This window comes from Pseudonaja textilis, chromosome 3, assembly GCF_049901715.1.
Source record: "Pseudonaja textilis isolate UNSWEBS1 chromosome 3, rPseTex1.2, whole genome shotgun sequence".
NCBI lineage: Eukaryota > Metazoa > Chordata > Lepidosauria > Squamata > Elapidae > Pseudonaja > Pseudonaja textilis.
Window position 1 is genome coordinate 191,644,541 of NC_141992.1, and position 17,307 is coordinate 191,661,847.

Below are 17,307 nucleotides of genomic sequence, written 5' to 3' on the forward strand. Positions count from 1 at the left end.
CCGGCATGTGTGCCATAGGTTCATCATCAGCGGCCTCTAGCAAACTGTGGGTTTGCTTTAAGATCATCCCCATTTACTTAACCACCACCACAAAAAAGGTAATAATAAAAATAATATAATAATAATAATAAAACAAAAAAGGTCTGGTGACCCACATTGCAATCCTTAATCATAACGGGCAGGTCCATTACAGTCAGAGGTGGTATTCAGTCGGATTCGGACCAGTTCCAGCATACCAGTAGCAGAAATTTTGAGTAGTTCGGAGAACCGACAAAAACTAGCTCTGAGTGGCTCCGCCCACCCGCACCCACTGTTCCCTCTCCTATATTCCCTTGTTTTTTAGCTCAGCTGATTCGCGCGGCAGAGCAGATTGCTGCACCTCAGCTGAGGTAAAAAACAGCTCAGCGAGGCGCACATGCATAGAACCACTCATAAAACTGGTAGGACATAATTTGGACATCCACCACTGACTACAGTCGTAAGTAGAGGATTCCCTATATCAAAATGAAAGAATGCAAATTCCTACCTCGTTCCAGCAGATTGGCTAAAAGTTAAAACTGCTCTGCTTCAGTTCCAGAATTGATCGAGAGGCTGTTGAATTGTAACCCTGAAACCTTGGGCTCCCGGGCATAGCAGCAGCTCAGTGAATCACATTTACCAAACAAGACCCGGTGACAGGCATCTTACCTTGAAGGAGGCGTGCTGTTCCATGTGCCTCAGAAGCTGTGGCTTTTGGGCCGCCGTATAATCACACACCGTGCACTTGAACTGTTTTCCTGAAACAAAAGGTGGAGAAGTTGAGATCCCAACAGGGAAAAAGAATATAATACGCTGAAGTGAACTTGTTGACGGTTGAGGAGCAATTTCTCTGAAGCATAAAGGATTAGACTCTCAAAGAGGTCTCCATAAACCGAGAAAAATAAAGGGGAAACGAGAAAAAAAAAATCTGGGCTCAAATTGTAATAAATCAAGGACTTCTTGTATGCCGATAAAAAACAAGAAAAAATACCCAGTTCTTGCATGAGTGGAAACAATTAAATCAAGTTGATGCAATCGATTCCACTCATCCAAGAACTGTTTTTTTTTTCCCCCCACACCTGCACTTTGAGCTGGAAACAAATTTGCATGTGCAAAACAAGAAAGAAGTCAAGGAAATGGTTTGACTTGCTTGCTGGAGAAGATGGACAGATGGTGATAATCAACAGGGAGGAGGCTGAACTGCTTAACTGTTATTTTACATACATCTTTTCATGCACCAAAAAAGTGACCTGATTTGTCGAAAGCTGCACAACAGGGGACAGAAGAGAAATGTTGGCCAAACTACAAGTTTTGAGATTGGTTCTCCACTGCATGGATATTTTTAATATGCTTCCCTCCAGCAAATATATATTTGTTAAAACTTTTATGTCAAAAAGTCCTCGACTGTATAGCAGCGTCCAATACTACTATGACACAAAGTAAATTTGTTCCTCTTCACTCATCATTTTCAGCATTCTTTTTTTTTTTTTTGGCAGAATAAGAATGGTTTAGTATTTAGAGAGCATATTTAAACCCACACAGAGATCTGATCTACTCCCACTCTTCCTATAGAACCAGGATGGAGAAATGCTATTTGAAATCCTTTCAGAAAGAGCTGTCAAAAACTGGTGCAAGAAAAAAAAAAGGCACATTTCCACTAATGTGAAGAAAACTACTTCCTGAATTTGAAATTGCTGCAGAAAGTTGGGAGCAGCTTATGCAGAAGATGACAGTTTTCCTATTATACAAAACCCAACAAAATTTGATGCTTAAATATTCTTGATCCTTCTGAAGAGAGAAAAAGTCAGATTTTGTTGAACATCACTATTGTTGTGAGCCATAATGAAGTCAGGCAGTGAAGTGTTATGTCAGGAGATGCTTCTGGCTTAGAATATCAAAGTGAGTGAAGTAAGTCAAGTACAGAATAGAGTAGAGTAGAGTAGAGTAGAGTAGAGTAGAGTAGAGTAGAGTAGAGTAGAATAGAGCAGAGTAGAACAGGACAGGACAGGACAGAACAGAACAGAATAGAATAGAATAGAATTCGTTATTGGTCAAGTGTGGTTGGACATACAAGGGATTTGTCTTGGTGCAAATATTCTCACTGTACATAAAAGAAAAGATACATTCATCAGGAGTCAAGAATCATAAGGTACAACACTTAATGATAGCCATAGGGTACAATAAGCAATCAAATCATACTAGGAAACAGTCAATATAAATCATAAGGATACAAGAGACCAAGTTACAGTCCTACAATCACAAGTGGGAGGGGATGAGTGATAAGGAGTGATGAGAAGATTAATAGTAATAGTAGTGCAGAATTTGTAAATAGTTTGACAGTGTTGAGGGAATTATTTGTTTAGCAGAGTGAGGGCATTCGGGAAAAAACTGTCCTTGTGCCTAGTTGTTCTGGTGTGCAATGCTCTATAGCGTCGTTTTGAGGGTAGGAGCTGAAACAGTTTATGTCCAGGATGTGAGGGTATGTAGATATAGGACTATCTACTATATATTATTAATATACAGTATAGTCCTTGACTTATAATTGTTAATTGAATCTGGAATTATGGTTGTTAAGTTGTATCAGCCATTAAGTAACTGTGCTTGATTTTATGACTTCTGTAATCATTATTATGCAAACTCCATCGCTGTTGCTTTCCATACAATGATAAAACCTGGTCATGTGACTGCAAGGTGCTGTCAATGACCATAAACATGCCTGTGTTGCTAAGAACCAAATTACGGTCATATGACCATGGTGGGGAACCGTTGGAACTTTGGAATAGGGTCATAGATTGCAACTTTGAATGGTCATTAAGCAACTGGTTGTAAGCCAAGGAGTACCAATAGTTAATTAGAGGAGGGCAAACCACCAAGACAAAATACAGGTAGTCCTTGACTTGCAACAATTCTTTTAGTGGTCAGTCAAAGTTACAACAGCCCTGAAAAAAGTGACTTATGACCATTTTTCACACTTAAACAATCATTGTAGCATCCCTGTGGTCATGTAATCAAAATTCCCTCTTGGCAACTTGCACACATTTAACATTCGCTTTAACAACCATGTTCCTAACTTAACGGTAGAGATTCGTTAAAAACAACAGGGGCAAAAAAGGTTGGGAAACTCACTTAACAACTGTTTCCCTTGGCAACACAAATTTGGGCCTCAATTCTGGTCGCAAGTTGAGGACTCCCTATAATGTGAAACTGAAAAAAATAAAATAAAAAATAAAAGCACCTGTCTGCTCTGAGGAAGCTTGGCTGATACTCTGACTGCTCTTTTCTGTCTCTATATATTGAATATTTTTTTTAAAAAACCAACAACAACCCTGTCACACCCGTCGGAATCTGATTCGGAAGGCGAGGCCGAGCAGCTGACACGGAGTGGGAATGTGGCTCCGTTGGCTGTGGAAGAAACTGGGGAAGGGCACAGGTCAGTTGGGCAGAGCAGGGGAGAGGTAAAGCAAGGCAGAGGGAATTCGGAGGAAGACCCAGGCCCATCCCCTCTTCATCCTAGGGCACGCAGGGAGGAACGGAGAAGGGAGTAATGTGAGTTGTGTGGCTTACAGGGGAGGAAAGGGCCCTGATTCCCTTCATTAGCTGCAGCTGGGAACACACTGTTTAAAAAGGGAGATTGCGCACAGCAACTTGTTGGAAGCAAATAGTGAGTTATCTTTTATTGTTGAGGCTTATCTGGCATCTTCCCAGCTGTGTGTGTTTTGTTGACCTTTGAATTCTGCAATTCCTTATCCAACCCTACCCAGTTAATTGCTTCAGTGTGGTTTGTGTGGATTTTTATTTACAGTTTATATGTACTTTGTTTTAGGACCGAATTTCCTCCACTTAAAGGCTGTTCTTGGGAGAGTTTTTTCTCCAGCCAGAGGTAACTGGACATTGGGGACAAAATTGGAGGTATTAAAGGGACTTTTCTTACTTATGTGACTGCGTTGCCTTGTGCCACGCCCCGGGTCATCACAAAACCTCTGGAACTTGTCAGACTCTGCCTGTTGCAGTCAAATTCTACAAATGGTGCATGAATATTGTCACAGAAGCTTTCTATGAACCTGCCAGTGCAAGGACCTTTCATGTGAGTCAAAAGAATGACAGAAATGTCTTACTGAGAACATTTGTCCCTCAAAGTATGCTTGTGTGGTTGGCCCTAAGCGTCGGCCCATTCTGCTAAATTAAGACTCAACAAGGCCTGGGAAATCTCTTTCCATTCGCATCCTTTAATTACACCTTCGTTTGCCATCTGGAACAATGTTTCCAAACCTGACCCAGAGCTACTCACCATCAGCGGTGTGAAGGAGTTTATGGCTCTTCAAGGTGCCTTTCGATTTGAACTTCTTCCCGCACCTGTCGCACAGGTGCGTCTTCTCGGTGCTGTGGCGATTCATGTGAGCTTTGAGGTTGCTTTTGCTGCGAGTAGCGTATTCGCATAGAGAGCATTTGAACGGCTTGATCCCTACAGGGAGAGAAACCGTTTTAGGCAGTCAGTCTTTTCCAGCTCGAACAGGATGACAGAGAATGTTTTCAGGAGACATTCCATCCAGCTAGTTGACAATTTGGGGGCTGCATTTACAATGTATTTTTTTTTGGGGGGGGGGGAGACATCAAATTGTGGAGGACTCTTTTAGGACTTCATCTCCTTACAAAAAACAAATAAGCAAAATTGTACTGTGGAACTCCATGGTAGCATATGCATATGTATGTACAGAGGCTGATGGCTATAAGCCATGGATTAGACAGTGTTGCCACCACTACAATATCAGACAAAATGGGGAAGAAAAATTCTATTTCGGATTGTGCCAGAAGAGAAAGAACTTGTACCTGCTCGTTTCACCACCTTGACCTGTCTCAATCCTCTCCCATTCACACCAACCTTTAATGATTCTAGAGCGATGCTTAATGGTTGGGTTTGCATGACATCTTTGAGTATTGTTGCTCCAGAAAATCAAGGAAGTGCCAACAAACAGTAAACAGCCCAAAGAAAGAACCAACAAAATCACTCCCACCAACCCTTGACAGGGCAAAACACTAGCATATAAAATGAAAGCAAACCCCACTCCCTACTAACACTGATGATGTTGCCTAGCTTGGTAATGAAATGTCTGCAAGAAAGTGACCAAGCTCAGAGAGCACCAGGGACCCCACAGTTTAACCCTGAGCTACAAATATTATTTTCTATCAGTATCCTTGAGTAGGCTAAATGGTTTTGTGCATCCTCGCATCTAAAGCATGGGTGTCAAAACTTTTGGCTTGCCTGGGTCACATATAGAGTATATAATATAGTTAATGTACATATATAAATAACATAATGTGAAAAGTTTATGATATTGTGTGGCTGCTATCCAGGGCTTTGGCTTGTGAACTGCTGGCTGGACAGACCTGATCTAGAGCATAAAGTAACAATCATGGCTTATTTTTCTGGACATATTGTAACTCATGTAAACTCATGTAAACTCATGCAAGTGGTTTTAAGTTTTATTTTATTTTACTTCTGTTCCTTGCTCAGAGTCCCTTGTTCAAGTGGGCAGCCACATAAATTGGATAAATAAACAGATATTGTGTTCTGTTTATTTAAGTATAGGACTTAAATGCTACGTGAATTCAAGTCATTCTTTTCTGGTTTACCGTTCCCTCTTACCCATCTCTTTTTCTTTGAGCTGTAATTATAGATTTCAAGTTCCTTGAGTAAGAGTGCATTGTTTTGTGATTTGTAGAGTGCCATGCACTTTTATGCAGAGAGGGAGAAGTAATAGCTAAGCACACTGAATTTTGTTGCCTTTTTTGTGTGGCCAGCAGCTTTGAAAATGTGTGAATGTTAAAAATCCTTCGCAAATGGCAATGTGTTAATTTAACATTTTGTTTGTAGGTACATATGAAGAAAAAATTACTTGCTGGTCTAATCTTGATTCATTAATTTAGAAATAAAAGAGATTCAACATATTGATTCCTGAATAACTGTGGACTTCAGCTGCTGAGACAGAAAATCACAAAACATATAGCCTGAATGAGATGAGCCACAAACAACTGATTTATAGAGTGTTAATTCCAAAATTGGATACAGGAAGGAGTTCTGAAAACTGAAGATATGACATACTGAAGCGATAAAACAGAGCTAGGGAAGACATTGTATTATAAACACTGTACTATAAATGAAGAGTGCATTACACAACATCAATGTTGGGAATTAAAGATTAACCCTGTGCTACTGAGCTGCCTGCTAGATTTTGCATCAGATCAGGCAGCCTTTTAAATAATGTAGAAGTGTTGTTATAGTTAAATATGTTTATATCTGTAAAGTTCTGTGAAGTGGTATATAAGCCAAGTCTACGCGCTGTTGCTATTGACTATATCATGCAATATGAAAGAAAAACAGATTCAGCAGATGATAATAGTTATCCAATGAACCCTGATGTGGACTGTGCTTTGAATTCTCCGTGCTTCAGTTGACTTTGTGACACTGCCATCCTACCTTGATTATTTTTTATAAATAACACAAGGCATAGATAGCATAGAACAGGGGTTCCCAACCTTTTTTTCGCCCCGCACCCCTAAAGAAATTTCACTCGAACCTCGCACCCCCTGAAATTTAGACTTTAGGAACTACTGAACGGGTTAAATATATGGTAGGATTGAATCTTTTCAGCTACGTATGTGACGGCCACTAAATAACGATACTTAACTCTAAAATGAAAACAAAGTCAATCCATTGCATGATAAATAAAAATGCCAACATATAGCCTATATCCTATTATTTACCTGGACTTTTCTCGCACTCCCTGGAATATCGTCTTGCACCCCCAGGGGGTGCGAGCAGCCCAGGTTGGGAACCCCTGGCATAGAATAACAGAGTTGGAAGGGACCTTGGAGGTCATCTAGTCCAACCCCCTGCTCGAGCAGGAGAGTCTGTTCCAAATATTCGCCTCTAGCCTAGGACTGAACACAAAGCCTCCTGATTGTGAGGCGAGAGCTCCACCTCTAGGCCACCAGAGCTGCGGTGAACATATCCAACATCTTCCTCTTCTTATTTTCCCCACAACTCTGTGAAGTGGATTGAGCTGAGAGGGAGTGATTGGCCCAAAGTCACCCAGGTGGCTTTCATGTCTAAGATAGGGCTAGAACTCACCATCTCCTAGTGATTGGCCCAAAGTCAGCTTTTTTTTTCCCCTAAGGTGGGACTACAACTTACCAACTCCTGGTTATTGGTCCCAAATCACCCGGCTGCCATTTATGGCTGAGGCAGGATTTGAGGTGATTTTGTTTATCATTTATATACTGGTGCCGACGAAGGTCTTTTAATAAAAGGGCTGAAATAGGAACAGCTCACTGTATGCATTTGTATCAGAATATGTCATGTTTGCTCCCCAGGTTCTTGCCTTTCTCACCGGCAAATTACTGCAATTATGGACAGAAAGGCCCTCGCTACATCCCATTTACCTTCATGAGCCCAAATATGACGCTGGAGATCCGATCCGTTCTTCATGAAATAAAAATTGCAATAAGGACATTTCACAGCTCGTTTTCCGATAAGTCCTTTGAGCTGAACTCTCCTGCCAACAATCTTGGAAATCGTGTGCATAGACACCTCTGAGATTGAGAGGGGAGGCGGAGTTGGGGAAGGAAAGGAAAAGCAGAAAAGGGGAAGGGAAAAAAAAAATAAGAAGGTAAGCGCTTGCCATTAGGCTTTCAGAAACCAATAAAATATAGATTGTTTTGACTGCTGCTTGTTGAATCTTTTCAGGAGTTTTCCGTTCGTGGGTTTTGTTTTCCCCAGGTAAGATCTGAACTTGAAAGAAAGAGCCTCATTAACGGAGGCTTTTTTTTCCCCAGCATTGGTCAATCCATTTGTGTATTATGCTGTTTTTCTCTACTCTTTGAGCGACAAATTAGAGACTGGTTGGGCTGATGGTGCAGAAATTGGCTTTTTTGTCTCTCTCTCTCTGTGTGTGTGTTCTCTCCCAGGAAGCCTTCGCAAACAGTAAACACCTAAGCAGGGCAGCTTCACTAACCAAATATTTATGAGCTTTAATAGTCTCCGAGAGCTGCTAACATTTGCTCAAGGTTTCACCCAGGATTTCTGGAAGGGACGGGAATTCTAAATAAATAGCTTGTTAACAACTGCAAAAGGCCTAAAAACCCAGATGGGATGGTATAATTGCCAGAAAAGAAGGATGCATTATTCCGACTCAGTGAGGGAGAATAACCAAACGTAAGCACGGGCCCTACCTTGACAAGGATGTATATACAGGTAGTCCTCCAGTTACAACTATAATGGAGCTTGGCCAGGAGTGGGGTTCAAATTAGTTTACCACTGGCTTGGTGGGCATGCTTTCTGCGTGCACAGTCCTTCCTACTGACCTTCTCCTGCACTCCTGCGCTCTCCCTGTGTCTTCAACAGCTGACGCGTGGCAATCCGCTGTGCCGCACAATGCAGCTGAGCGTCAAAAGCAGGAAATAATAGAGCTGGGGCAGGCGGATGGGCCCAGCAGCTGATAGTCGGAGCGAAACAGTTCGCTCCCAGATGATTTTGGGTGCTACCGGTTCAGTTGAACCGGGCCGAACCAGTAGAACCCCACCCCTTATGGTTGAAAGTCGTGATAGTCATAATCGGGTCTCCCATTATGTTTTGTGGCAATTGTCAAGTCTACAGCATGGACGTTAAGCTAACCAATGCCAAAAACTGGAAGGAAATGCTGGGTTTTTGGCAAAACCATTGTAAAATCCAGTTACATGACCGTCGGATGCTGCAAAGAGCCATAATTGCAAGGCTGGTTGTTAGGTATGTGTGATCTGGGGGCAGCCATCGGAGCTCGGTATCAAAACTTTGAACATAGGTCATAAGGAGCTTTTCTGGGGTCTGTTGCTAAGCAACCCATCGTAAGTCGAGAATTACCTTTACAAGTAGTCCTTGACTATGAACACAACTCAGCCCCAAATTTCTGTAGCTAGTAAGAAAGCGGTTAAGTGAGTTTTGTCCCTGTCAGCCTCCCAGAATTCTTCCTGACATCTTTGACTGCTTGGCTCGTGTCGGCTGCCATGGAAATGGGGGGGTGGGGGAGGGATAATTGGGGCTTTTGGGGGAAGGGTGCTGGAGATTGAAGCTGTGTGAATTGTAAAAGCTGGGATGCTTTCTTGCTTACTGCGCAAATGCAGCCACTTGTCTTTTCTAGGCCAAGGTCAACCGTCTCGGCATACCAGGTGTATGAGACGCTACCTGAAGATGTAACCCACGTGACATTATACAACACCTCAGATTGGATGTCCAGTTTGGGGGTGGGGACTTGGGATAACTTTCTATATGTAATTTCCACGCCTTCTGCCTCGGATCTTGTTTTTCCTTTGTTGCTATCGCTTCAGTAAAATTACTTTGCTCTATAAAAATGCTGTCTAAAGATTATTTCTTGGATTTTGAATGAAGGCTCGTCCGATAGTCCCTTTTTATGACCTTTCTCATCAAAGTTGCTAACTGAATCACTGCAATTGTTATTAACACCATCATTAAGTAAATCTGGCTTCCCCACTGACTGACTCACTTTGCTTATCACATGGTCGCAAAAGGGGATTACATGACCCCGGGACACTGTAAGCATCACAAATATGAACCAGCGGTCAAGCCTCTGAATTTTGATCATGTGACTGTGGGGATGCTGCAACGGTCACTGTAAGTGTGAACAATGGTCATAAAACATTTTTTCAATTCCACTGTAACTTCAAACAGTCACTAAATGAATGGTTGTAAGTCAAGGACTGCCTGTTCAATCATAGGGAGTTCATACAAGGGACGTAAATTCCCACAACGATTTGAAGTCACTTTTTTCAGCATCACTGTCAACTCATAAAACATTCCTATGCCTGTTTTAGTAGTTGCCATCAAAAAGAAAGTGGGAGGAGTAAGAAAATCTGGAAGAGCAGTGTAGCAGTTTGAAAGCGGAAGCACATTCCAACTCTTATCTTTAAAAGGTTGTAACTAAACTACCAGCGCTTTTGCCCACGAATATATTTAATTGGAGAACGTGAATGATGACACCCAGCCCATGAACGTGCTCAATTGGAGAATCTGGTTTGTGAGACACCCAGGGGGGAAGGGGGAAACAGATTAACAGATAATCAGAGTTGGAAGGGACCTTATAGGTCATCTAGACCAACCCCCCACCCAAGCGGGAGACCCTACACCATTTCTGACAAATGGCAGTCCAAACTCTTCTTGAAGGTCTCAAGTGATGGCACTCCCACAACTTCCGAGGGCAACTTCTGTTCCATTGGTTGATTGTTCTCACTCAAACAGGGTCACAGGTGACTGTAAATTACGTATGCCAAAGTTGGCTTCATACAGGGCAGTGCCAGTATGTAGCCTCAATTAAATCCTTTGAAGTTTGGCTCAAGAATCATGATTTAATTAGGGCGATTGCTGGAATCCTGACAGCAAGCCAACTCTGGCATACGTAATTTACAGTCACCCATATCGGGATGATGGCCCATCATGCTGCCCAGTCACTGTAACTCTGTAGGATCAGTAAATGAATGGTTATAAGTTGAGGACTACTGTATGTCTTTGTATGCCATACGGACCTGGTTACAACTACTTGAAACAAAAATAATTTCCAGGTTGACTTGCATCCTAAACTCTTATGTCACCCTTTCAAGCAGACCGAGGAGTGGACCCCCAGTGACTTTTGATGGATTCAAACACTGACCAATTCAAAGACTCTCTTCTCACTTTGCAGACCGCTCTTCGGGTCATTGGCTATGAGAGAGAGAGAGAGACAGAGACAGAGACAGAGAGACAGAGAGAGACACAGAGAGAGACACACACACACACAGAGAGAAGACAGTCCCACCCACAAGAAAATTCTCTGAAACAGCTTGAGAAGTGAGCAAGGAGATGATGTATGTTCACACACCCACTTTCCCTCTGCAGACAGAAGCTGGCAAGTCACAATTTCCTTCCCCCTCTGCTAATTCCTCCAAAATCTATTCAATTGTTTGCTGGAAACCAGAAGCCCTTTAAACAACCTGGCAGATGGGAGACGGGAAAGCTATAGAACTGTGATGGCGAACCTATAGCACGTGTGCCACAGGTGGCACACAGAGCCATTTGTGCCAACACGAGAGTTGCAGGCAAACTTACCTCACTGCGCATGTGTGCACCTCACAACTGATTTTTGGCCGGTTTGAGGCCTTTTTCAGCCCCCCAAAGGCTTGAGGAAGACTTCTGCAGGCTTCTACAAGCTTTGTAGGCCGAATTCTAGCCCCGTTTCATCACTTCCTGTTTTTCCCAAAAAAATGGAAGTGATGAAACGGGGCTAGATTTCGGCCTACAAAGCTTGTAGAAGCCTGCAGAAGCCTTCCTCAAGCCTTTGGGAGGCTGAAAATCAGCTGTGAGGTGCAGTGCAGGTAAGGGGGCGGTGGGTGGGTGGGTGTGGGGATTGCGCACGCATATGTAGGGGATGTGAGGGGGCACACATTGCCTTCTGGGTGCTGGCACGCGAGTGTGAGCTGCGAGCATGCAAGCGCACACACAATTTTTGGCACAGGAGCCCCAAAAGGTTAGCCACCACTTAGGAGCAGTGGTGGGATTCAAACCAGTGTAACAACTGGTTCGGCATGCGTAGTGTTTCAAAACCACCCATTTTCGGCTCTAAAAGTTATCTTTTGTTGTAGCCCTGGTGAGTAAGAACAGCTAACACCCGGCAATCCGCTGGGCTGGGCTGAAAAATACAGAAATATAGGACAGACTAGGGCCGAGGTGAGTTGTGGGGCCAACTAATTGCTGGAACTACCGGTTCGCCCAAACCAGTCTGTACCGGCCGACCCACCCCTGCTTAGGAGCCCTTGTTAACTACTTGTATGCTCCACATCTTCAATTTTAGAAGAAAGATTTGCCTCCTCCATTTCAGTCTGGCAAATTACTATTCATAGTATAGGTGCTGGGACACGAAATAATTTGATCACCGAAATGATTTCTTTTTTTAAAAAAAAAATCTTCTTCATGATGATAATGACAATAATAGCAGCAACAATGAAAGCCTAATAGCAAGAAGGCGTAATATAACAGCAGAATGTTATTCAGCGGGTGCCTTGCCTCCACGATTACATTGCATTCAGACCCATCAGTGTGGCTTATCTTACCTGGATGGTTTGTCTTTATATGAGCTTTTATAAGTCGGTCTTCAGAAAATGATTTCTCACACACAGGGCAGGAATAACTCTTTTTGTCCTTTAAAGGAAAGAAAGAGAAAAGAAGACGGTATCGGTTCACTGAACTGATTGCTAAACTCATTACACAATGAATAATATCAGGCTTCCAACAAAATAAGGCTCAAAGGTGGATTTTAGTTGGCGGATGAAAAGACAGAACAGTTATCATTATCACAATGAGCCACATGGAAAGGATTAAAAAAAAAAAAAGACTTGTAAGCACACGGGTGATTTCAAAATAATTCAGAGCTTTGGTTTAGACCGGAGCAATCTTGACAACTTGAAAGATCTGTGGACTTCAATTCCACAGGTTGGTCCACAGATCTTGAAATTGCCCTGGTTGGATGCCCCAGATTTAGATTGATAAAGGAGGAAGGAAGAAATAGAAATTAGACTTCTATACCACTTCACTGTGCTTTACAGCCCTTTCTAAGCAGTTTAAGAGAGTCAGCATATTGCCCTCAACAATCTGAGTCCTCATTTTACTCCCCTTGGAAAAATGGAAGGTTGAGTCTATCTTGAGCTGGTCAGGATTGAACTCCTAGCACTGGGCAGACTTTGCCTGCAATACTGCATTCTAACCATTACACCACGAGGGAGGGAGGGAAGGAGGGAGGGAGGGAAGGAAGGAAGGTAGGTAGGTCTTTTATTTCTATGTCAAGCATGGCTGGACATTTTGGGAGTTCAACATCATGTCCTGAGAGAGAATTTGTTTACCAATACTGTACAGACATATTACAAACCAGTTCTCACGAAGGATAGATACAGTCTGGCAGACCAATCTCCTTGAATTTAACAGATCATGGGATTCAAAATTAAAACTGGCTTTAGAAATGGCAGGTTTTAAGAAGACTGACACTACCTCTGCTCGACTGAAATTGCTTTCTTCCGCAAATGTTATGTGTAAATGATATTTGGGGCCATTTTATCCCACGTAGGGAAAACGAAAAACTAAATGGGAGTGGATTCCAAGCCCCTTAACTATTATTTCTATCAATGTTTGAATATCTGCTCGATGGGAGTTGAAATCAGAAAATAAATACGCAGAACTTCAAGTATATTATCATTCCAAAGCTAATAATTTTGAAGCCAAGTTGATGAGTTGGAGGCTCTAATTCAATTCTAAACATATGCAGCCAGCTCCATAAAGGCTCCTGGGATCTTTTACAGTGTGGAAGAGACAGACTGTTCCACTTCTAACGAATGCCAAGATTTGCTTCCTGGAAAAAGCCAAATGCTCCATGAGACTCAGAGATAAAAATTAGATTTTCTTGCATTCAGAGCGGTCTGCCAAGGAAAATTCCAGCCGCAAAGAGAAAATCAAAAAATTATCATCGCTATATGTGAGACCTTCACCTTTCCGAGGTAATAAGTACAATATGAACAAGTTTAAAATTTATATCTTGTTGGAATATGTGCTCATTAGAAAACTTTTTCAGAGCTGAGATTCATCAGGAGGAGCAAATCTCAATGACAACCAATCGTTTTTTTAAAATATCTATGGATCTGCAATTCTTCTGCCAAGGAGAGATTAGAATTTGGAATTTGACTTTCAACATCTCCAGGCATTTTGGCTATGAAATAAAATATTTAGATATGTTCACTATCAAAAAATGTCAATATTATAAGGGGAAAAAAAGCATAATATGAACACATTTTCTAGTATGAATAGAACATATAGAATATAACATCATAAGACTAGAAGGAGCCTCAGAGGTCTTCTAGTCTAACCACCTGCTCAAGGCAGGAGACCGTATAACATCCAGATCAAATTGTCTATTTTCGAAAAACTTCAGTTATGGAGCAACCAAAATCCCAGAAGGCAAGCTATTTCACTGATTAATTGTTCTCACTGTCAGAAAATTCCTCAGTTCTAGATTGGATGTCTTTTTAAGAAGCTTCCACTTGTTATTTCTTGCCCTGATCTCTGGGGCTTTGGAGAATAAGTCAATATCTCTTCTCTATGACAGCCCTTCAAGTACCAGAAGACAGTTATCATATCCCTTCTAAACCTTCTCTTCAACAGACTAGACATGCCCAACTCCTGCAAGTTCTTCGTATGTTTTAGCCTCCAATCCCCTAATCACCTTTGTTGTTCTTCACTGTGCTCTTTCTAGAGTCTCAACATCTTTTTTTGCAACATGGCGAGCAGAACTGTATCTTCTGTGTGGCCTCACTAGTGTGATATAAAGCAATACTAACTTCTCATGATAGCAATAGCAGTAGCCCTTAGGCTTATATACCGCTTTATAGTGCTTTGCAACCCTCTCTTAAGTGGTTTACAGAGTCAGCATATTGTCCCTCCACAATCTGGGTCCTCATTTTACCCACCTCGGAAGGATGGAAGGCTGAGTCAACCATGAGCCTAGTGGGATTCGATCTGCCAAATTACAGGCAGCCAGCAATCAGCAGAAGTAACTTGCAGTACTGCACTCTAACCACTGCGCCACCGAGGCTCTTTATTTATGATATTTATGCTACACACACACACACACAATAATAATAATAAAGATAAATATTTATGATATTTAAGACTGCATCAACAGTGCCAAAATCAAGTTAACTCTTCTAAAACTCCTTTCTTTGGAGTTTAGCACATTCTATCAAGCCAAACTGTCTGGACATTTTATGGCAGAAATTCTCCTGGGATGTCATACATTCTGGAAAGTGGTTGCAACATCCTAGGAATAAATGAATGACCTAGACCATTCAAGTCTGATTTCAGCACACAGAGAGCATCAGTCATACTGATGTGTCAATGTAACTCTCATCTATGGAGATTCTCAGTCACCCATGTCATGGTTGTCCCAGAGATGCTTTTTTTCAAGAGGCAACTGGACTTACTTGTTTTTCTTTGAAGATGCGTCGCTTCTCCTCCAAGAAGCTTCTTCAGCTCTGGGTCAATGTGACTCTCCTAGACTTGTTTGATCTCTTGAGGCAAGAGGGTCCAACTTTGGCAACTTTATGACCTGTGGACTTCAATACCCAGAATTCCCCAGCCAGCCATGGGGAAATAACTCTTTTCTGGGAGTTGAAGTCCATTAGTCTAAAACTTGCCAAGGTTGGATACTTCTGTTTCAATAGCATTTTTATATTATCAGTCGACATGCTGAGACTTTTTTTTTTTTTTTTGGAGGGGGCAGGGAGAGAAAAGTGCAGAAAGTGCCATCTGCTACAAGTTAGACGATAGCAGAAGTAAGTACCAACCCACTATAGCACAGCAACGAAGTGGGGCTAGGATAAGTAGACCGGACTCTCAGCCCTGCGCCAACCCAAAGTTATTGCCACATAGCCTTTGTGTGAAATGTTCATTTTCTGTCAAAATTAAATTGACATTGTATTAGCTCTCTAAGCACAGTTACTTATAGGTAGTTTTTGATTTACGGCCAGTTGTTTACCGACCTTTCAAAGTCACAGCAGACCTCCCCGAGGGTACTTATGACCCAGTTTCAAAGTTCCAATGGCCTCATTCCCTGCCATGGTCACGTCACAATATTCTGGGGGCCTGCATTTACAACTGTTTGTAGCAGTCCTGTGATGACCAGGGGAGTGGCACAAAGGTAATACAGTCAAATAATCAATAGGAGTCCTTTTATTATCGCCAGCTTTGCTCCCAATGTTCAGGTTACCTTCTGGCTGGAGAAAAACTCTCCCAGGAAAAGCCTTTGACTGCAGAAAATTAAGTCCAAAACATGGTCAACAAAAACTGTAACTTAAAGTCCAAAGAAACCAAACGGAAGTAATTAGTTTTGCAGGGCAGGAGCAAGAATTTCAGATGTGAAGGCACAGCAAAACTCACACAGTTGGGAAGATGCCAGGAACACAGATAAGCAAAGACAACACAGGATGAAGCCACATTTGCTCCCAACAGCCTGCCGCATGCAGTCTGCCTTTCTTATCAACTGTCTTCCCAGCTGTAGCTAATTAAGGGAATCAGGGCCCTTTCCTCCCCCATAAGCCACACAACCCATCTTGCTCTCTTCTCCGTTTCTCCCCAGGTGCCTTAGGATGAAGAGAGGGGTGGGCCTGGTTCTTCCTCTGAATTCCCTCTCCCTTGTTTTATCTCTCCTCTGCTCTGCCTAGCCGGACTTTGCCCTTCCCCGGCTTCCTCCATAACCAATGGAGCCACATTCCCATTCCCCGTCAGCTGTCCAGCTTCCTCCTCGTATTCAGACTCTGACAGGGGCATGACAAGTCCACACTCATGTGACTGTGGTTTACCATGTTTTTACTGAAAACCACATCTGGGGGCAAAACAAGCCCATAGCCAACAATTGGTTCGCTTAATGACTACTGCAAAAAGGTCATAAAACCAGGTTGTTCATGTGGGTGACACATTTTATGACTTACAGCAGGGATCTTCAAACTTGACAGCTTTAAGACTTGTGGACTTCAACTCCCAGAATTCCTCCTCCAGTCAGGTTAGCTCAGGAATTCAGGGAGTTGGAAGTCCACAAGTCTTAAACTTGCTAAGTTTGAAGGCCCTTAATTTATAGCCATAATGGACAGGCTCCATGATGGTCCTAAGTTGTGGACCATCTGTATTGTACTTTATTTAAAAAAACAACAACAAGAGAGGTAGAAAGAGAGGACTGGTGAGTAGCATCCAATTTAGGCAAAAGGTAACTGGAAGTTTTACCTAGATTTTTCTCTTGTTTTTCCTCAGGCATCGCTTGAAAAGCCTGCTACTCAATCAACGAGCTAGGCTCTTAAGCACTGCGGAAGCTGTAGGTACCTTTGCGATAGACACAAACGCACACAGAGCACAGCAGTTTGCAAGAGATCAATTGCTACAAATAAAAACCGAGACCGTGTTGAAAACAAGCCCAGGCTTCCCATGCAAAATGAATTCAGATGAGCATTCTAATTCAGGCTTTTATCGTCCTAATAAATACCTGTAAACACTATGGTGCATTTAAAGAAGGACTCCCCAATTTGCTCAGAATTTCATGCTGCTTTCTGAAAAACCAACCTGAGGTTTTTCAGAGACACGGCACTTAGAGTAGGAAATTGGCTCTTCTGAACGTTCCCATTTTTTTTTTTTCAAAGGGATTCAACCTGTTGGAGATATTGGCCAACAGCCGATCT

At 42.3% G+C, this 17,307-nt stretch overlaps 1 protein-coding gene across 2 annotated transcripts in view; it reads right to left on the minus strand.

Moving 5' to 3' along the window:
- Window positions 1-17,307, minus strand: part of ZFAT (zinc finger and AT-hook domain containing) — a 121,499-nt gene that overhangs the window by 48,360 nt on the left and 55,832 nt on the right. For both annotated transcript variants that reach the window (XM_026703688.2, XM_087931734.1), the window contains exons 8-11: window positions 12,151-12,238; window positions 7,459-7,608; window positions 4,307-4,480; window positions 688-776 (exon numbers count right to left, since the gene is read on the minus strand). In XM_026703688.2, the coding sequence (XP_026559473.1) occupies window positions 688-776; window positions 4,307-4,480; window positions 7,459-7,608; window positions 12,151-12,238 (501 nt within the window). The remainder of the gene's footprint in view (window positions 1-687; window positions 777-4,306; window positions 4,481-7,458; window positions 7,609-12,150; window positions 12,239-17,307) is intronic.